The following is a 20,437-nucleotide window of genomic DNA, read 5'->3' on the forward strand; positions in this document are numbered from 1 at the left end:
CACCCAACCCTACCCTACCCACCCCTTCACCCACCCCTCTTTATCTGGACAGACGCAGCTGAACGTCCCCCCCCCCTCTTCCTTCGTTGCCCTGTCGCTTTTCTTTGCTTTTTTTTGTTACGGAAATGAACGGCAAAGACGGCCATTCACTGCCCTCAAGAGCTGCAGCGACAGCATCCGACTCCACCACCGCCGCCCTGACAGACGACTCATCGTACACGGTGGCAACGCGGCAATCTGCACGGCGGCGCAGCTTCCTCGACCTGGACGACGACATCTTCAATTACGTCTGCTCCTACGTGCCGGTCAAGGACCTTCTTCACAGCGTGGCCGTCGCGAGCCACGACACACGACGCCGCGTTGCAGCAAACCACGGTCTCTGGCAGCAGCTCTGGATGCGCTACCTGCTATTCTTTTGCAACGCCTTGGTTCCAACCGAAGCGGCAGCCCCCGACTCGGCGTCGTCGCCAGCGTCACCGACTCGTGGAGGATGGGGACTGGCCCCGCCGGATGCGATGGGCATGCTTCACACCAGCACTACAACGCCACCCAGCCATGATAGCGACTGGCACCTCTATCACTTTCACCACTCGGCGGAGGCGAAGCCGCACGTGGTGCAGCTCGAGAAGCTGCACATTATGCGCGAAGACATCGCTGACCCGGCAGCCGCGGCGTTACCCACCTCGCGCCGTTCTCCCAGCGAGTCAAAAACGGCGGAGGTCCAAGCACAGCTGCTGAGCTTCGCCCAGGCGTGCGCTACACAGACGGTGGCGCGGAATCTCACGTACATGACAGCCCCGTCCTCCCCCTCCTCCCCCTCCCCGCCGCCCAGTGCCCGGCATGATGGGGTACCACGGGGCAAAACCTTCGCGCACGGCAGCACCTTGCATGTGCGCAAACAACAACAGCGGCAGGCAGATCGGCTACAACGGGCGTTGCACTTCCTTCTCTCCACGAGCGGTCACCGACCGCGCTTTCACGACCGGCTCTGGGGGGCCACCAACGACGCTGAAAGGGAGTTCATCCGAAAGGCGCGCACGGACACGAAGCCGGCCAAGCGGCGAAATCCCCTGAGTCCGTCGTCGTCGCATGCACCGGCAGCGCCGCACTCGCCCCCACCGCGGGTCCGTCCGATGAGCTGGATCGACGACCAAGAAACCTCTGTCAAGGTGCTTCTCTTCGACGACGACACGCGCTCCGTCGGCGACGCCGCAGCGGTGCAGGCGGAACGCTCCAAGTTGCTGGCGTCCATCGCAAAGAACTGGCGCACCGCCTACGCCTCACACTTTTACCCAAGCGTGACGAACGGCAGTGAACCGGGAAGTCCTCTCTCGCGCGCCCCTGCGTCTAACTCTCCCGTCTCCGCTACGGCAGCGGCGACAGCGAGTGGTGGGCCGGCGCCGCCTGTGCCCGATGCCGAGCGCAGCCGCCAGGAGCAGCAGCTGAGCGGAGGACACGTCACATGGGAGCAGGTGTACCGACGCTTTCGGGACGGCAACAGCGTCACCATCCGCAGCACCGCGCGGATGCAGCAGCGGGCGGCAGCGCAGAGAAGAGATGTGGGCAGCGACGACGACGACGACGACGCGGCCATCCCCTCGTCGAGCAATCCTCTCTTCGATCTCCACCTGCTCGGCTACGAAAAGCGCAAGCAGGTGTACGCTGCAATGCTGTCCAGCACCGTCGAGGTCCCGGAGGGCATGGGCGCGTTCTTTGGCACGTGTGTCTCCGAGTCGTTCCTGCGATGGTGGTGCTGGCGGAACCGACGACGCACGGGAGCAAGTCAGGCACCCGCGGCGCCGCCGGCCAACGCCGTCGGCGATGATCGCGGAGGGCTTCCAGTACGACGCCACATTGCTCTCGCTCCTTTCACCACCGCCTGCGATGACGCATCGCCGCCGCGGTCGCTGTGGGTGGTGCGAGTGGCCGCCAGAGACCCACGCGACGACATCGGGAGAGGCGAGGCGGAGGACGAGTCCGTCACCTACAGCTCCTCGTATTCGGACATGAGCACCATGGCGAGCAACACCAGCAGCTCCACGCCTGCCTCGTCCTCCATCCGTTTTTCGGAAGAGAGAGAGGAAGAGAACGAGTTCACCACAGCAGAGGCTTCAAGCGAGCTCGAGACAGCCCATGCCGTGGCCGCGGTTGAAGACCCACACGTGGCGACAGCAGAGACGTTGTCTCCGCCAACGCCAACGCCAACGCCAACGCCGCCCTACCACCCGCCTGTAGCGGTGCTCTTCCCCCTTCCCCACATGCTTACGTATTGGTTCATGGTCCACCACGTCTCCTTCTACAGTCACCAGGTATACAGGCGCATGTGGGGTGACCAGGAACTCACCATCGCCGTGTGGAGCCGTATCCTCAGCCCCACTGGACACAGCGCCGAGTGTCGCCTCTTCTACTCGCTGCGATGCGCAACGTTTCCGCGCATGTTCACGAAAATGATGTTCACCCCCGGGGTGCTGCCATCGCTGACCCTGCAGGGCAAGATGGCGGAGCGCTCGTCGTACTGCTCCTCCTCCTCCTCGTCGTCGTCTTCGGCATACGACTCGCAGTCGTTGTCTCCTGATCCCGACGGTGATGCCGGTAACACGCCCCGGTCGTCGTCCGCGTCGACGGGTGACAAGGCGGTAGACAGTCGGCAAATCTACGACCTCTTCTGGACCGGCTTTGGCCGTGTGGAGGTGGACTCTGGACCAACCATCTCGCGATCGAACATGGTGCGTCTGCGCATCGCGCTCGGACTGCCGGTCGACTTTCCGATGGGGCTTCTGTGGAACGTGGTGATGTTCGCCTCAGGCATCGGCCCTCTCATTCTTAAAGAACACCGGCACTCTCTGCACTTCAACTACGCCAAGACGTTCACCGACGTCGTGGCGGACGAGTTCGGTGAGCTCGCATGCTTCGGCCTCGGTGCCCAGTCGCCAAACCGGAGGAACGACTCCACAGTAATGGCAAACCCTCTCGATGCAGAGGCGGCGATGTGGCGGCAACACGCCATATCCGCAACGGCGCCCGAAGTGGGGCAAGAGCACGTCGTACGAACCACCGACAACGATCAAGGGACCCCCGAAGCTGACGATCAGGCGGTGAATGAACGGCATCCTGCGCATCACGACACCTCTGCCGCCCCGACACCTGTCACGGGCACCACAAACTGGTCGTGGGACCTGGACTCCGAGTTTACCACTAACGAGGGCTACTGGTCACTTCCCGGCAGCGACGTCTCCTCCGGATACCTGTGACCACCATCACCATCACCCCCCGAACTTGGTGACGACGCGCACTGCAACAGTAACCTCATACGCACCTTCGAGTGATGCCTCTCTTTCGCTGCCCTGTACCACGTCAACCGTTTCGGTTTCGTGCCCGTGTAAGCATCGGGAGAGGCGAGGGGAGCAGCCCGTCTGTGTGTGTGTGTGTGCCGCATCAACGTGATTGAAGAAGCTGGAGAGAGGGAAGAGGAGTGAGCGAGAATGCGTAACGGGGGTGAAGGGCCGGGGGGCAACGATGGGCGTGTCTGCGCATCTTCCCCGTCAGTCCCTCCCCCTCCCGTCTCCCTCAGTGCAAGCGCATATCACCCCTGTCCTCCCCTCCCCATCCGTCCACCCCTGCTTGACGTGCAAATCCTCCCCGATTACCAGCGCATACACAAGAGGAAACTACCCTGTCATCGCAGCGATCCACGCGATGAACTCGATCACGAGTGCGTGCCCGCACGTCCATCCTACTATGGATTTCGTTCCACACGCCTACGCACACTTATGACGGGAAGACACCACCAAGCCCGCAGAAGCGCGCGTTTTCCAGGGGACGCTCGATCCTGTGCCACACACACACACACGCATGCAGCCTTCTCGCAGGCGCTGATGCGCCAGGGCGCTCTCTCCAGAGTACGCTGGGTGGTGCTAACGCCCAGCGAGCCAAGTTAAGGGGGCGTTCGTGGCTACTCTCTTGTACGTGTGTTTACATGTTTTCGTGTTCGCTACAGCTCTTGTTGCTCTCTCTCTCCCCCTCTTCCCTCGCCGTCTGCCGCACGGCCGCCCTATCCACGTCCCCACCACCTCTGGTCTCTCCATGCCGTCTGTGGCTTTGGTGCATCCATATCATTGGCCCGTGCAGAGCCCGCACCGCAGAAACTCTGTGTTGGTGCACGCACACACACACACACACACATATATATATATATAGACGCAAAGGTGAATGCACGTTTGGTATGCGTGCAAGCCGCACCCCGCACCCCTTTTATCGCCTCTCCCTCCCCCCGTCGATCCCTCCGCAGAAGCCGCGTCTTGTAGTGGTGCCCACCAACCTTGACAATGACCCACACAGCACCGCTTCTCTCCGCGCGCCTGTAGCATCTCAGTTGCCCATCCGGGAAGCTCTCGCCGCGTCTTTCACTGTGCAGTCGTTGTACATGCCCATTCGTGGACTCCGCCCTGAGTGTCGAACCGTCCGATGTGCGACCAGCAGCAGCAGCAGCCGGGATGTGGGTCATCTGAGCAACTATGACTCGGCTGCCGATGTGGTTGAAGTGCGACCTATCCGCACCATGCAAGACCTGCACACCACGCTACTGGGGTTTGCCCGCGCTGCGGCGACGCCGTTCACCTTGCGCCAAGCATCCTTGCCCCACAAGGTAAGGGCAGCGACGTGGTCGTCGTCGTCAGCAGCAGCAGCAGCAGAGACGCACAGCGAGGTTGTACTCCACTCGACACTGCTCCCCGACTCCAGCACCCAGTCTTCCGTTCCGGCTACCACCCCGGAAGCTCCTCAGGCGAACTCGTTCCCCGCGTCTGCAGTGCCGAACGGCGAGCGTCACCTTCTTCACCGCCTCCTCCTCCATCGCCGTGAAGGGCGACGGCGCGAATGTGACGCTGCCGCACGGAACGCGGCAGATGGCCCTGGCCTTCCGCCGTCCTCGTCTACCCCGGAGGCGCCGTCGGTGTCGGCGCCGGCCGCGACGCTGACATTTACGGGGGCCTCATGGTACCGTGCCTTCCAGCTGTTCAGTGAGGCGGTTCAGCAGCACCACGTGTCGCCAACGGCGCAGCACTTCAACCTGCTTCTATACATTGCCCAACAGCACGCACTATGGGGCCGGGCGGACGACGTGGAAGAATTTTGGGCGCATCTGTTGTCTTCAGTGCAGCAGTTGCGACGAGAGAAGATGCGCGACAATCGAAAGGCGGAGCAAGCGGAATGGAAAGGCGAGGAGAGGGTCGGACGACACAGCGCGGCGCCAGAGTTGGAGCAGCTCACGTCGTTGTCTCTACCGGCACACACACCACCAGCGTCGACGTCACCGTCACCTTCCATCATCACCCCCACCTCTGCCACAACGGCAGCCGCTCTGACGCGGCATGTGGACGAGCTGAACGAGATGGAGCAGGCCCTCATGCCCAACGCGCAGACGTATGAGTTGCTGCTCGGTGGCGCGCTGGCACGGGGACTGTGGGGCCGCGCACTCGAGTACTGTGCACTGCGCACTCGCAGTGGCGTTTCGATTATGACCGACGCCTCAGTGCGTCAAGTGCTGCAGGCGTACATTCTCGCAGGGGCATCCGGCGCCGTCACTCACGCCACCACGTCCCACATGGCGGCATCGGCATCAAATCTCGCACCGCATCGACTGAGGACAGATGATCGAGGACAGGTCCTTCGCGCGGCGGCGCAACCGCAGCGCAGCAGCAACCACTCCACCGCTCAAGGCGGGTCTGCACAGGAGTCGTACTGGTCCGCCGCGCTGCATTTTTTTCGGAGAAGCCTCCACCGAGTCTCCACCATGCATACGGTGTGGTGCATGGTAGCGCTGCTGCACCGCGCTAACCACCCGGCAGAGCTTGTGCACGTGGTCAGAGAAGATTGCGAGCGACTGATGCAGGCATCCCTACGATCCCTTGCCGCTCATGCGTTGACCTCCGTCGAGAGAGCGGCACTCGTGCGGACCCTAAAGATGGTGAGTGACGCGGCCTGCGAGCTTGGCGACTGGCGCACAGCGCTGCAGGTGCTGCGCGAGGTTGTGGAGCTGCGCCATCAGCTGCTCTCCGAGCGCACGGCATCGTTGGAGCAGCGCTGGGGTGTGCCACACCCATCAGGAGGAGAGGCGGGCATGCCGTTTGCCCCTGTCGCAGGCGGAGACGCTGCAAGTGGTGCCCCAGGTGTACCGCTGTCTCACATCACCACTCAGCATCTTGCGTCACCGAACCTGATTGGGGCCGGGATCAGCGACGAGGACCCCCTTCTCGATGAGGTGCAGCTCTCCCAGTATGTTCTGAAGAACACCCTTCACACACTACGGCGCGTGCGCCGCTACGCGCAGGTGATCGATGCGTACAGGGACACTCCGGGGCCATCCGCAGCAGCCGTTGATGCGGCGGCGGGCGCAGCACGCGAGGAGGATGACGATAGTACCGTGGTGTGGCGGAGCATGTGGACGCCAAGTGCAGTGGGCTACGTGGCGCAGGCAGCGCTGGCGGTGCGAGATCTGGACTTACTTCTTGAGCTCTGTGGACTGGCACCCCAAGGTTTAGAGGTTGCTTCAGACGACGCAGCAGTGAGCTTGAGCATCCCTACCGAGGTCTACGATGCCACCCTGCGCCTTATCCAGTACAACATTGTCCGCCAGCGCTGTGAGGAGGAGAAGTCGGGCGTGTACCCAAGCACAGCTGCCGCAGACGGAAAGGGACGCGATAGGTTGCAGTGGGATGTCCTCTCGCAGCGCGTGTACAAGGTATACCGCCAACGTGCTCTTCGCACGCTCGCGGATGAGACCTCGCCGTACCACGCGTACCTGGAGCGCGCGTGCCATGCGTCGAGTGGGGGTGAAGGCCATCCAGCCGTCGCGCGCAGCGCGACAGCAGTGACTGCTGTAGCTAAGCTTGATGCCCCACTTCTCTCCACCTCGCACAAGCCACTCATACAGTTTCTGGCGCAGTCCCTCCAGAGCGACGTCGATTCTTCGCCCGTCACCGCCTCCCTTCAAGAGGAGACCCTGAAGGAGCTCCAGCGCATCCGCCGTCCCGACACACTGGCCATCGCACTTGTCATGGACATTTTACGCAGCGAAGCATTGCACCCCCGCCTCTCCGGCAAAGAGGCGCAGTCGCTGCTTGCAGCGGTCCAGCAAGTGTTGGACATCATTCTGGCGGAGCAGCACATGGAGCCCATCCAGCTGCTGTCGATGTCGCCGCATGGCTCAGCTACTCACGAGGCCAACGGCAGCGGCAGCGCACAGTCACAGCAGTCATCGCGCTACCATCGCTGCCGGTCAGGCTCCGCCTCTCTCCCCGCCTCCAGACCTGCTGCAGCAGAAGATGCCTCGAAACTCACACCGGCGCAGCTCGCGTCTCTCTCCACGCTTACAGCCGCTGCCGCTCACATGAGCTTCGACATTCTGGCGCGCGTGCAGCCGCTGACGCTGCTGACGTACATTCCCGCCTGTGTGGAGCTGGCGTGGCTGCCCAGCACCGCAGCGCCGGCACAGCTGCAGCTTGCACAGCAAGCGGTCGTGCAGTGGGCGGACGAAGAGCTCAAGAGGGGTGCCATTCTTGCCGCCGAACCTCAGCGCGCCGCCATCCCCCAGATGAAGTCTACTCCTAATGGCATTGTCGGCAGTGGTGGCGCTGCTGCTACGCGCAGTGACGCGATGGGTGCCAGCCCAGCCGCGATTGAAGCAAGCGGGAGAAGCGCCGTGGCTCACTTTGTGCTCATGTATACACAGTTCTCCTCTCGCAAGGAGATTATATCGAGTGGGGCTCCACCACTCGTCGCGGGATCGTCCACGGCGGCGGCGGCAGCGAATGGTCGCGCTGTGCTGGACGCCGCTGCCCAGGTACTGGTGCAGCTTCAGCGAAGCAAGCCGGGTCACCCGCCTACCGCAGCCATGTCTGCATTCATCTCAGTCCTGCGACACGCCTGGACGGAGAAGACATCCCCTGCCCATGGACCGCTGCCTCTCGAGACGACGTCGCTGCACAATGCGGAGCTGGAGCTGGTGGTAGTGACCTCTCTCAACGCGGTGGTGCAGCAGGTGGGTGCGTCCACGGTGGGCCGCTGGACCATGTGGGGCGACTGCGTCGACATGGTCATGACGTACATGGACTCACCGCTCGCCACTACGCGGCGACGAGGGACACAAATGGAGAAGGCACCAGCGGCGGTGATGCACCCCGCGTCCCTGCCGCAGTCTCCCCCCAACTCCTGGAGGCGGGCAGAGGCAACGTACGAGACCTTGCGTGTGCTCCACATGTTCATCCGCCTGTGCGACAAGGCCGAGACGGGGTTTGTGGAGCGCGTGACGATGGACTGGCTACTGCTCGGGGCCGATAGCACGCGTAGCAGCAGCACCGGGGGCGGTGGATGTGCTTACCGTGAAAGCAGCGATAAGGACGCAGCGCGGCACAGCAGGGTCATCACGCCGGTAGAACACTTGCGGTGCCTCTGTGAACTTGCTCACAAGCAGCTGCGTCGTGCTCCCCCGGCGCCGCAAGAGCCTTTTTCACCGCCAGAGCTAGAGTCGATGCAGCTGCTGCTGGATGCACTGACATGGGCGTGTCGGCGGCAGGCGAAGCCTCTCGTGCGCCGATTGTACGGGACCCTCGCCCCGTGGCTTGGCACACTCCTTCAGGATGCTGCCCTGCCGCCACCGACCTCGCCAACAAGCCGCGCGCGGTCTGTCGCTGCCGGTGCTGAGTCAGCTGGGGAAAAGGGGGAGCTGCTCCATCACCAGCTGAGCCGCCTGCGTGAGACGGCACTCACTGCGTGCATGACAGTGGCGCAGTGTCTCTCAAGCGGACCTCGTGTGGAGGTGTTGCAGGATTGGTCGCTGCAGCTCCGCGCTCTTCGCCAGCTGACCAATCAAGGCAACGACTCAGTCTCGCTATCGGACTTCGGCAGCCAGCAAAAGGCGGCGGCTCTCATCGACGGTATCGCCGCCGTCGCCGTTAAGCTGAAGCGAACCTGGCGGTACCTCTTGACCGAGCTCGCCCTCGACAGTCACCGAGCGGTCGGTGAGGCGCACCAGTGGCGAAGCGCCTCATCATCGCTGCTGCCCTTGCAGCTGCCGGAAACCGTCCTACGCCACAGGAAAGAGGTTGAAGACGCTGCTGAGTCATTTTCGGCGTGGTGCGGCGCAGAACTTCTCCCGCGGCTGGTCCTCCCGTGCTTGCGTGCATGTGTGGAGCATGACACGCTGAGAGGTACCGCGCCTCCCATCGCGCCACCACCCGGTGCGACGCCTTCGTCGCCGCGTGCCCTCGTCACGGCGGCACTGCACAAGGTGGTCGAGGCTGTTTGGGATGTCGACTTCACTGCCTTTGTGTGGCAAGTCCGCTTCTGCGCACGCGAGGGTGTCGATGACGGTGGTGCGCGCGTACAGATGCTGGGACGGCTGCGCAGTCGCGGTTATCACACCCTCAGCATGGAACTCTGCTGGCCAAATGCGGACGGTGCGTCACAGCAGTTGGCACGTCACCTCTATATTTGGATCCTCTTCACCGTCCACGGCGCCCCGGTGGGGGCGGGGGTAACAGAACTTTGTCGCGACCTTGCCACCCTCGACGTCTTTCACGGGATACAGCGTGCCACGAATTGTGCGGTTGCACAGTCAGGTCAATCAGCGGCCGGCTGCACCGCCACCGCGGCCTCGCCGATGCCGTTCTTTCTCTTCTTTGCGCAGGAGGTGGACACGCTCACCGAAGCGAAAGTTGCGGAGGCACTTTCCTCTGCCACCTGTGCCAACTCTGCTGCCACCGCCGCTGCTGCTGCTGCTGGCACCGATGACTCATCATCGCATGTGGTGGGATTAGCGCGGATGGCAGACGGCCGCACTGCCATGGAGCACCTCACGAAGCCCCTGGTGCACTACACCCCGTCGGTGCTGCGCGTCGTGCAACAGGCAGCGCAGTGGGTGCTGTACCTCACTCTCTGCGAAGGTACGGCAGATGTGCAGGCCGCTGGAGGAGTCGCGGAGGCGGTTCACGCGCATTCGCCTTGTCCTTTGTCCGTCGTGGCTCAGAAACCTCGATCTGTAGGCTGCGCTGTCACCGCCCGCGCCGCCCTTCCTTCTGCGCTGCTGCTGCGTCGCTCCCTGGCCTGGGCAGGGCAGGCGCACGCCTATCATGCTCTTCTGCGTGTGGTCGAGGCGGCGGCACATGAAACCCTGCGGGAGCCAGAGGCAGTCGTGCACGTCTTCCGCTACATGGAGCGACTTGGCCGCGCAGCAGAGGGTGCGGACGTGGCGACGAGAGAAGGAGAGACCATCTTGACCCCCACCCCTGTGGAGGGGTTTCTGGCCTTCTACATGAACTCTACCACTCTGCGCCGCGCGTCTCCAGTGAGTGACCGGGTATGTCTCGCTGCTCTCCTCGCATGCGCCGCGAACGTCCGCAGAGACGACGCCGCCACGTCGCCACCCACCGTTGACCTCCTCACGTTGCTCACCGCCTTCACTCACGTTGTCTCGGACCACCTTGTGACCGAGTGGCAGCAGGGCCGCCTCTCCCCGCATCAGTCCGCTGTCTTGACGGAGTGGATGCTACAATTTGTCTGGGGAGGGGTAGCGGCTTCGCTGATGGACGCGAGCACCGCCTCTCTGAAGCGCTACGGGGTTGTCACTGCTGCGGCCGCTGATGGCAACGTCACTGTCGTCCCCTCCGCCGCATTACCACTGCGCAGGGCTTCGATGCAGTGGCTGCTCGTGACGCGTGGCACCATTGTGCCCCCGCCGCTACGGGACGAAGGGGCTGAAGCATTGAAGCCATCCGCTTCTGCAGAAGGTCATAGCGCACCCCAAGCACCACCATCACAAGCTGCTGCTTCAGCGGAGCGCATTGCCTCCCTCGTGACAGCGCTGGACAAGGCCAGTCAGCGTTTTGCAGAACGTTTAGGTGGGGTGGTTGGATCGCCTAACGCAACAGATGCACTACCCGACGACTGCACCAGTATGTTATCAAGGGAGAACCTAGCCAGTGAGCTGCTGCCGTGCCATCTGTCCGTAAGCTCTCCACCTGCTGACGTGAATCTCGTCCGCAAGGTGCTACAGCAGCTTTCCACCCGGCACGCCGCTCAGCAGCTGTTGCACCGCTACCAAAGCTCTCACGATACACTGCGTTCACCGGTGCGGGTGCAGGACACGGAGGCGGATGTGCTTCTGCAAGTGCTTCCAGAAGCGGCACGCAACAGCGCCAACGCCATCCTACGAGGCGGCGCGGACCCTGCCGTCTCGTACAACGGCGACTCGGCACATGAAGCCTCGAGGCAGATGGCAAGAAGCCACGCTCGACAGTCGCTGCGGTCGACTCCTGCAGCTAATGAGGAGGAGAGAGCGGCGCTGGAGAACTGGCTCGGTGCGGCCGTTTCAAGTCTGGCATCCACGACACCAGGCCTCGCGCCGCCACCCCCTCTGCCAATGATAGTGCGGTGGCCAGAGCAGGAAGGAGGTCGCACGTGGAGTGCACTTTACATGCAGCTCCTATCCGTCACCAAGGGCCTGCATCAAGGCCGCGCGGAGAGGGCGCACAGCGTGGCACGCGCATCAGAAAGCCTGCACAACCTCGACGGTTACGTTCGGCGTCGCGGTGTCATGCTGCGCCCTGCGTTGCTGCGGTTGATGTCGAATCTGGCTGGCACTTCCAGTCGTCCCGATCCAGCGTCCCCACCCCCGTCTCCCAGCGCAGATGGTGACGTCGGCCCGTGTGTGTGCTCGCTGCTTCTTATGTGCTATGTTCTACTCCCACTGCGGTCACTGCGGCCGCCGCCGTCGCTGGCGGAGGTGCTGGCAGTGCTGCGTCAAGAGTTGTGGAGGCTTCTCCTCACCTGTAGCAGTGCGAGCGGAGCTGGCGAGTGTGCACCACATGCGTCTGGACATCCTCCCCGCACCTCTTACAACGCGCTGGTACAGCTCTGTGTGCGTCCGTTGATGCTCGAAGCACTCCCGCCACTCCACCTCTCCACCTTTGCCAGCAGCGAGTCCGGGGCAGCGGCGTTTGAGGCCGTCGCATCTGGGCTTCTTCTGGCGCACCGCGTGAGCGCAGACGTGGTTGAAATCCAAGCGCTTTCCTCCACCTTGGCGGATACGGCGGCGACATGCTCATCTCACAGCACCACGGCTCCAGACGCGAATCCCGTGGACGCCCTGCAGCAGATCGCACGCGAGTTTCTCCACCTCGCTGGTCAGGAGCTTTACTATCTCCACACCAGCTCCGCCTTGCCTGCATCTTCGCCAGAGCTACTCCAGGTGCTGTATGGACGGCTCGTGCGTGCCTGGATGCAAGCGGGGGTCTTGCTCGGCGACGCGCGCTCGCTGCTGTGGTGTGGCCAACGCCTCACCGCTTGGTCGCTGCAGAGGCACCAGGAAGCGACAGCGTTGGCGTGGATCGCCGAGGGACACGGTGCGGTGTCATCCGGCACCGCGCAGTCCAGTGAAGTGGCCGCCGCTGGTGCGGCTACGGAGTGGCTGTGCGTGTTACCGGTCGCTGTGTTACTTGCGGCGGTCTGCAGTCCCGCCCTCCGCAGCAGCACAGGGGTAAGCGAGGCGCTGTCTTCGCTTGCTTCTGTGCTGCCTCTTCCCCATAGTATCCGCGACTCCGCGTCCAACACCCAGGATGACAGCGGCGCGGTTGCGGCGGACGAGTATGTCAGTTTGTTTCGCCACTGGCAGCAACTGTTGCAGGGACGTGTGACCGAGGCGCCCAGAAGACATCGTGGTTGTCAGCAGCAGCACTGGCTTTCGTGTCACGGGCCTTTCGCCCTCATCCTTCATGGCAGTGTGCCTGCGGACGCGACTCCGGCACTCATTAAAGCGGTGCGTCGGCAGGTCGAGGACTACCTCGCCGGTTCAGCGGCCTGGTATCCGCCGCAGTCGCAGCAGGTCACACCCGTGTCCTCCGACATGCCCCCAGCTCTCGGAGGCGGTGACAGCCGCGGCCATGCCACGATCGCTCCCGCTGACCTTTGTGCAGCCTTCCAATGTGTAAAGGACGCCAGTGAAAGTGACATGCGAGCCTTTATGCGACTGGAGGCGGCGAAGCGCGCTCCTGGCGGCGAGGGCGTTGTCAAAGGGGAGCTGAAGAAGGCGCTCGAAGTCCAAGCGGCCTGGCATCTTATTCATCGTGCAGCGGTGCAGGAGCGTCAGCAGTTCGGCTCAGGGAGCGGTGCGTCCGCCCGGTGGACGCCTTTGGTGCCGCCTGCGGCATGGCGAGCGTACCTCCTGAATCTCCACCCGGTAGTCCCCCACTCCGTGCACTTCATTCCCATGGCTGTGACGGAGGTGCTCATGCTGCATAGCTGCACGACGTGGGCGGAGGGACTGGCTGTGCTCGAGCATTCACTAGAGACGCTGCATCGCTCTGGCGCCACGCCTGTGCAGCAATACATGGCGCAGCTCTTGCTGGAACGGGTGCGGCGCACGCAGCGGAGCGCTGAAGGGTTCAAGACAGCTGATGGACGAGTGGAGGAGCACCATTTCTGTGCTGGGCTGGAGACATACAGGTACACTGTGCAGCAGCAGCCTACCGATGAAGTAACGAGCGGAGGAAAGCGGGTAGTGTTTCCACGTTGGCGTCTGTGGTACCAGCACATGGCACAGCGTTCGGCACACGGCACGGCGGCGCTGGTGTGCCACATCGTTGATCTCATGCTTGTTCATCACATCCAGACCACTCGTGCCTCGCCGCGCGACACCACCACTCGCTCGCCTTCTGTGTTGGCGAAGCACACCCTCATGGAGGCCCTGCGCTGCGGCGTTCACGACCCTGCTTTGACCCGCGTTCTTTTCCGTCTTTTCTGGGCCGAGCAGCACCGCCGCGTCGAGGGCGCGCACGTGTTCTTGTCCGCGCTGCGGGCCGCCAAGCTGGCGCGGAGCGACGCACTCGCTCTGGAAGCGATGCTAACGTATTTACGGGTTTCCGACTCGAACGCGGTCACCACGCAGCGGAGGGCAGAGTGGAGCTCGCGTGTTCTGCAGGTCATCAATGCCTGGGAAGTCCGTGCCACCATCCCAGGCTCACGCGTACCTTCCTCGGGCTTCTCCTCTGTCTCTGCGTGGCAGCACCTTAAGGTGGCCGCTGAGGTGGCGGCAGAGCTTCAGGGACCGACGCACCGCTTCTCCGTCGAGGCGCACCGCGCGACATGGAAATCGTGGACAGTGCTGTGTCGCCTGCAGGTAGTGCCCAAGGACGTAGCGCTCTGCGTCGTCCATCTCTTCAAGCAGTACGACCGCCTCACCGAGGTGGAGGAGCTTATGGTGGCCACCTGCTATGACATGACAATGGCGCAAGCGGCGAGGTGTGTCGGTGGTGGTGATGCTGAAGAGTAAGAGCGCGACAGAGGCGGGTAGCGAGAGAGACACATGTATGACGGATGTGTGTCACGATGACCAGTCGCCACCCTGAGATGTGAGGCGCGTGCGTTACGCGACGGTGGTGCGGGATTTGGTAGACGTGTGTATGTGCGGTTACGCCCGTTGTTGTTCTTCGAGTAGACAACGCTTTGCAACCGTGAAGAGAAGCTCACGCCATGCACCTCTCCACCCTTGTCACTGCCCATGTGGCACTAGCCCGTGTGTGAAGGGGAGAGGGGGGGAAGCCTCTCGTGGGAAGAAGGGGAGGCGCTGACCAAGACGGCGTCTCTCCGTGGTGCAACTCATTCCTTTTCTGATCCTCCATCCCCCCTCGCCTTCTTTGCTGTCCACCACTTTAGCAGCGCTCGTGGATTTGCGCAGCTTTCACTGTGTGCGCCCCAGACACGCACGCACGGGACATCACAGATATAATACCGTACGCAGGCCCGCAGACTCGCCCCTTCTTCGCAGATGCTGCGCCGCGCATACCGCCTGCTGGGCTCCACCAATCGCTATACGGACGGGTCCGGGCGGGCGCTGGAACCAAACTCGACTCCTCGCGACCTCTATGTCCAGACGATCAGCAACCGCGCCTACCCTGTGCAAGGCGAGTACTGGCAGCCGGTGACGGCCGGCAAGCCGTCTCCGCACAAGGGCAATGTCATCATATCCGGCGCTGGCGTCGTCGGCCTCACTATGTCGGCCCAGTTCGCTCTGCGTGGATGGCACACAACAGTGATCGAGCGCAGCCCACCCCTGCAGCAAGTAAAGGATGAGCCGATGCAGACTGCGGCGGCAGCGAGCGACGCGGCCACTGGTGCGGTGGACCCCACCGTTAGTCCATCTCCGCCATCCCCGCCCCTCTCCCTCCAGCCCTATCGTGGACCGCTCCGGCGCCCTCACTTCGGCGCAGCATCTGAGCAGTGCAGTACCATCAGCACCGGCAGCCGTGATGACGATGGCATGGCTGCTGTTGCTTCCTCCTCCGCCTCGGCAGAGTCGCCCTCGCCATCGCGGTACAGTCCATTCATCGAGCTGCAGTACGCACTCGTAACGCGCCGCGCCTTGGACGCACTAGAGGCGGCGGGGGTGCGACTCAGCGCCATCCGCCATTTGGGCGTCAAGGTGCGCGGCGTGATGGACCACCCCGGGGCCTACAACAGCTGGATCACTGCCGGCCTCACCGAGCACCACCCGTTCGCGGTCAACATGCTCTCGATGGATTTGTTCCAGCTGCGCCGTCTACTGGAGGAGCACGTTGCACACAGTCTGCCGTCAGCGAACCTGCAGGTCTTTTACGAACACGTCATCGAGGCAGTCTACCCTCTGCGTCAGCAACTTGTGGTGTGTCCGTGGGAGAGCAGCGCTTTGGCGAGGCAGTTGGCGGAGTCCTCCGTCGGCCCCTCGATCTCACCCCCTACCGAGGAGGGTCGCACCGCGCAGCTTATCGCTGAGGCCCGCCAACCTCGGCGCAAGCCACACACCAGCCTCACTCTCAGTCCCCGGAAGTGGGAGAAGAAGTACGCAGACGACGCTGTAGACTACGACCTGCTTGTGTCGGTCGAAGGCGTGAACTCACATCTACGAGACCTCGTGGATGTGGAGGGATTCGTGGCGGATGTGGACATGGGTGTGCGCTGGTGTCTCCTCCGTACCCCCCAGCTCAGCCACGAGCACGTACACCGCTGGTTGCACCGTCGCCGCACGACGGCCATCACATCAGCGCAATCCTACCACGTCCAGACGGCGCATCAGGTGCCACTCACCCTCGCCTTCCCGCGTGTCGAGGGTAGCAACCTCTTCTCGGTTATGGTGTACGCCCCGCAGGGTGAGTTGGCGGGCCTCGACGACGTCGAGATGCTCCGGCACTACCTGCCGGACCTCGCCTCCTCTTCCTCCTCGTCTGCAGAGGCTGCTGAGTTGCGCTCCTTCGTCACCGACGCACAGGCTTACCCCACTGTCTACTGCGAGCAGCTGTACAACACAGTGGGGCTTCCTTCCGCCGTCCTGGTGGGCGATGCGGCGCACACGTGTAATCCCTTCTGGATGCAGAGCCTCGCCCTCGGCCTCGAGGATGGGGCGAACCTGCTGAATCAGGTGGACGCCTACGGCCGACACTTCTACGACGCCGTGAAGCAGTACAGCAGCGAGCGTGGCAGCAGCGGCGACGCCCTGCGTGAGCTGACGGACAAGTGCCTCTACTACGAGCGCCGGAAGCACGTGAGCCCGTTCATTCGCTTCCAGAATTCGTACCAGCACTTCATGAATGTCTGTATGCCGCGTGGCTGGAACACGCTCTACGAAGGCTCCGTCAACCACGTCTATTCTCGGAGCATCGAGGATATGCTGAACAGCCGCGGCTACACCTCGTACGACTACGCCGAAAAGCAGCAGGCGAAGCACCGCCTCTTTTACCATCTTGGACGGTTGTACACGTGACAGAGAGAGAGAGAGACGCGCCTGTGCGTGTGCACCCGCTCGCCCTCCCGTCTTTGTTTGCTGCCGCACCCCATGTTGCATCATCGGCACTCTGGAGAAAAACGGAGACAGAGATGCACCTGCTGGCGTGTCTTGTCAACGGTGTCCCCTTCGCCTTCTCTTTTGGGAGGCGGGCGTGTGAAGGCCAGCTCACTCGTGAATTTTCGGTTGTCGTTGTCGCGGACGGTCACCTCCTCCCCTCTCTGTCACGCACAGTATTTTTTTGCTGATCCAGCCAGATGGACAAGGTCACCTGACGCAAGCGCATACGTCCCATACACAGGCGTAGTACATGTACACATATACCTGTCTCTCTGTGTGTGTGTGTGGCTGTTGGTGTGTGCGAGGGCGACATGTGGTGATCTCAGGACCCCCTCCCCTCCCCTCTCCGCCTCAGCAGAGGCACACTCGCTACTGCCGGCAGTACACCTACACGCGGCGGTCTATGACTGTGAGAAGCACCTCCCCCTCTCCCCTTTCCTTACTCGCAGCACGTCATCTTTTGTGGTTGCTTCGATACCGCCATTATGGGAGTGTATGGAGGCATGCAACAGCGAGACCCACACAAGTGCATCACGAGCACGGGATATTTTTTGCCTCTCCCCCTCTCTCACTGCTGCTGCTGCTCTCCGTCTCCGCATCCACTCTCTCACACCCTCCAACTCGCCTGCTGGCATTTCCGTTGTTCTTCACGCTTCACAGGCTTGCACGCATCACCCTCACTGTTGCTGGTGTTCGTGCGGGCCCCTCGGTTTACCCGTCAACCCACCCACCCCTCCCGTCTCAACCCTTCACCTCCCTTCGTTTTCTCGTGCGTTCCACGCAACCGGTCGAGGTGCGGATGGACTCGTCGGCTGGCGGCTTCTTCTTCCCCTTCGGGTCCCCCAGCAAGACCGATAGGTGCCCCGGTCCCACCACCGTGGACGCTGCCGATTCTACCAGCTCCACGCTGGGCACCGCCGTGCCTTCGCCGCCATTCTGGCCGCCCGCAAAGACATCGACGGCGACCTTTCCATGGGTTTCCCTGGACTCCGACACGCTGCAGGAATGGGCTGCCGGCTACTGCTGCGCGGCTCCAAGTCATAATGTGAAGTCCAGCCTCTCAACAAAGCCCTTGCAGCTGAAGCTTCGTATAGCTTTGTCAGCGAGCGCAGAGATCGCTCCAGACGAAGCCTCCTCATCCGCGGACGCAAACAGCCAGGACGTCTTTACCCTATGCTACCAAACCTCTCCAGAGGTGGACACGCTGACATCCGTGGCCGCCACACAGACGCCAGAGATGACGCCGTCGGGCTCGCCCAAGAGGGAGCACCGCGACGTGATACCAGGGCGATACTATGGCGGGCTGAAGGTGTGGTCTTGCGCTGTGCTGCTCGCGGAATACCTGACCAATCACGCCGCACAGTACCGCAGCCTGTTTGAGGCTGCGGCGGTAGTCGCAGAGCTCGGGTGCGGTCAAGGACTTCCCGGGCTGGCAGCCATGTGCCTTGGAGCGCGGCGCGTGGTGTTTCAAGACTACAACGAGGAAGTGCTCAGGATGTGCACGCAGCCGAACGTGGCGGCCACAGTTTGTGCAAACGAATCCCTCCAGCAGTCACGAGGCGGCGTTGGCACAACTCCGCTATTGCACGCCAAATTCGTTCACGGCGACTGGGTTGATCTGTCTTGGGAGTCCCAAGACGCTGCCTCCTCCTCTGCTGACCTCGACACCTTCTGCGACGTCATCCTTGGCTCTGACGTTACCTTTGACAAGGATGCGTGCGACAAGCTTGCCTGCATCTTGCATCGCTGGCTGCGCCCCTACACAGGAACCGCTATCATTGTGTCAAAGGACTACTACTTTGGCACCAACGGCGGCTACCTGGAGTTCACAAAGTCCGCAGAGCCGTACGGGTTGCGGGTGGAGCTGCTGAAGCGCGTGGACACGGCGGACAAGATGCCACATGTGGTCCTGCGTGTCACTCACGCGGCATAGAAGAGCCCCTCTTTCTCTCTCCCTCCTGTGGAGGGGAGTTCCCGAGATGGATCATGGTGGCTGCTGCAGACAGTGTTCGCGAGGCCACCCGTCCAGACGCAGCACGCGCAGGAGGAGGAAAGTCACCCTGGGGCGTCTGTGGCGTTGCACCGACAAGCGAGTACGATTCCCGTAAGAGATCATTACATGACGAGAAAACCAAACCAACCAGGAAAGGGCCGGAGTGGGTTGATCATGCGTTGCTCACTTTCTCTGTGTATGTGTATGTGTGCAGTGCAAGCGAGGAGGCGGATCCGGGGCCTGAAACGCTTTCGGAGGTGTGTGGAGTGCTCAGCACCAACTACCAGTGGCGATGGAGAGGGAGTTCGATCGCTGCTGGTCTGTGTGTAGATGTGGGTGTGGGATGAGCAGCACAGACCTCGATCCATCCTTCCCCACGGCACACTCTCGCCCAATCCTGCACAGGGAAACAGACTCAGCACACGTCTTTCCGATCTTTGTCATCTCGGCGCTTCACTGTCGTGTGCGTGTCCGTCTGTGATTAGCCTGCTGTCCTCTGCGTGAGTCTCAGCGACTCAAACAAAGGAAGACGCCGCGGAGATGTGTGCTTGGGCCAGTTTGGGTGCTGCTCATTTGGATTCCCCTTCTTCAGCCCGATAGTGAAGCGAGTAGGCGTGTGGTTTTATGCTCCACGCTCACTGGTGCTCTTCCCTCTGCACACGTTTAGGTGTTGCGCAGCTGGGCCGCTGAGCAGCAGAGTCATCGTGCATGCAGACATCTTTTGCTTCCTCTTGCATGATGTGTATATCCCCCTTCCTCCCTCATTCTCTTGGTCACTCCCTCCTTGTTCTGCTGTGGCGCCGTCCTGTCGACGCGCGCGCCCTATCCGCTGACGACTGCCCCCCACCCACCCACCACCACACACACACACACACACCATCCCCACGTGGAGGCACATTTCAGAATAGCATCCGTTTCTCGCGCGTATCATAGCACGTCACATAGCTATCTTCACACTCGCTAAGGCTTTTCCTCAGCTCAAGATGGAGAAACTTGTCCGTGCCAGTATGAACTACACCATCTTTGGCTTGGCCTCTGGTGTTTACTGGCGCGAGCTCACGAAGCACCTCAAGTACGTGAGCGACGGTACCTCGCAGCTCCGTGTCATGCACACCCATTGCTTCGCCCTCGGCAGCTTCTTTTTCTTGTTTGTCCTGCTGCTGGAGAAGTGCTTTGCCCTCACCAAGCAGAAGAACTACAAGAAGTTCTACATAACGTACAATATCGGTCTCGGCATCACGCTCATGATTATGATGATCCACGGCACCCTGACCGTCATGGGAAAGGATCAGAACAGCCGTCTCATCTCGTGGACCGCCGGTCTGGGCCACATCTTCATGAGCATCGGCTTCGGCTACTTCTATAACGTCCTGTTGAGTGCTGTGCGTGCGTCAGGTGACAAGGCGGGCAAGAAGACGGTGACGGCAGCCCCGTGAGTATTCGGAAGCAGGGGAACCAGCTTGGCCAACCCCCATCCTTTGTCTGCGCTTGCTTTGGCTTTGTGGGCCCCTCTAACGCGCCTCGCCCGCCTGCACACGAAGAGACCAAACCACTCGAAACTTACGCTATTATTTCTT

The 20,437-nt window shown here is 62.2% G+C and overlaps 5 protein-coding genes across 5 annotated transcripts; all 5 read left to right on the forward strand.

Annotated features, from left to right (window-relative positions):
* Positions 1–125: 125 nt before the first annotated feature.
* Positions 126–3,251, forward strand: LMXM_15_0700 (conserved hypothetical protein; the record flags this gene model as incomplete). Its single annotated transcript, XM_003873546.1, has 1 exon — positions 126–3,251. One exon carries the CDS (start codon positions 126–128, stop codon positions 3,249–3,251), a length of 3,126 nt encoding a protein of 1,041 aa, XP_003873595.1.
* Positions 3,252–4,222: 971 nt separating this feature from the next.
* Positions 4,223–14,323, forward strand: LMXM_15_0710 (conserved hypothetical protein; the record flags this gene model as incomplete). Its single annotated transcript, XM_003873547.1, has 1 exon — positions 4,223–14,323. The coding sequence occupies one exon, from the start codon at positions 4,223–4,225 to the stop codon at positions 14,321–14,323; it is 10,101 nt and encodes a 3,366-aa protein (XP_003873596.1).
* A 495-nt stretch (positions 14,324–14,818) lies between these two features.
* Positions 14,819–16,786, forward strand: LMXM_15_0720 (putative flavoprotein monooxygenase; the record flags this gene model as incomplete). Its single annotated transcript, XM_003873548.1, has 1 exon — positions 14,819–16,786. The coding sequence occupies one exon, from the start codon at positions 14,819–14,821 to the stop codon at positions 16,784–16,786; it is 1,968 nt and encodes a 655-aa protein (XP_003873597.1).
* Positions 16,787–17,117: 331 nt separating this feature from the next.
* On the forward strand, positions 17,118–18,800 carry LMXM_15_0730 (conserved hypothetical protein; the record flags this gene model as incomplete). The annotated part of the gene is made up of 1 exon (XM_003873549.1): positions 17,118–18,800. The coding sequence occupies one exon, from the start codon at positions 17,118–17,120 to the stop codon at positions 18,798–18,800; it is 1,683 nt and encodes a 560-aa protein (XP_003873598.1).
* Positions 18,801–19,843: 1,043 nt separating this feature from the next.
* LMXM_15_0740 (hypothetical protein, unknown function) lies at positions 19,844–20,296 on the forward strand (the record flags this gene model as incomplete). The annotated part of the gene is made up of 1 exon (XM_003873550.1): positions 19,844–20,296. The coding sequence occupies one exon, from the start codon at positions 19,844–19,846 to the stop codon at positions 20,294–20,296; it is 453 nt and encodes a 150-aa protein (XP_003873599.1).
* Between the last annotated feature and the right edge of the window lie 141 nt (positions 20,297–20,437).

This window comes from Leishmania mexicana, chromosome 15, assembly GCF_000234665.1.
Source record: "Leishmania mexicana MHOM/GT/2001/U1103 complete genome, chromosome 15".
Lineage (NCBI taxonomy): Eukaryota > Euglenozoa > Kinetoplastea > Trypanosomatida > Trypanosomatidae > Leishmania > Leishmania mexicana.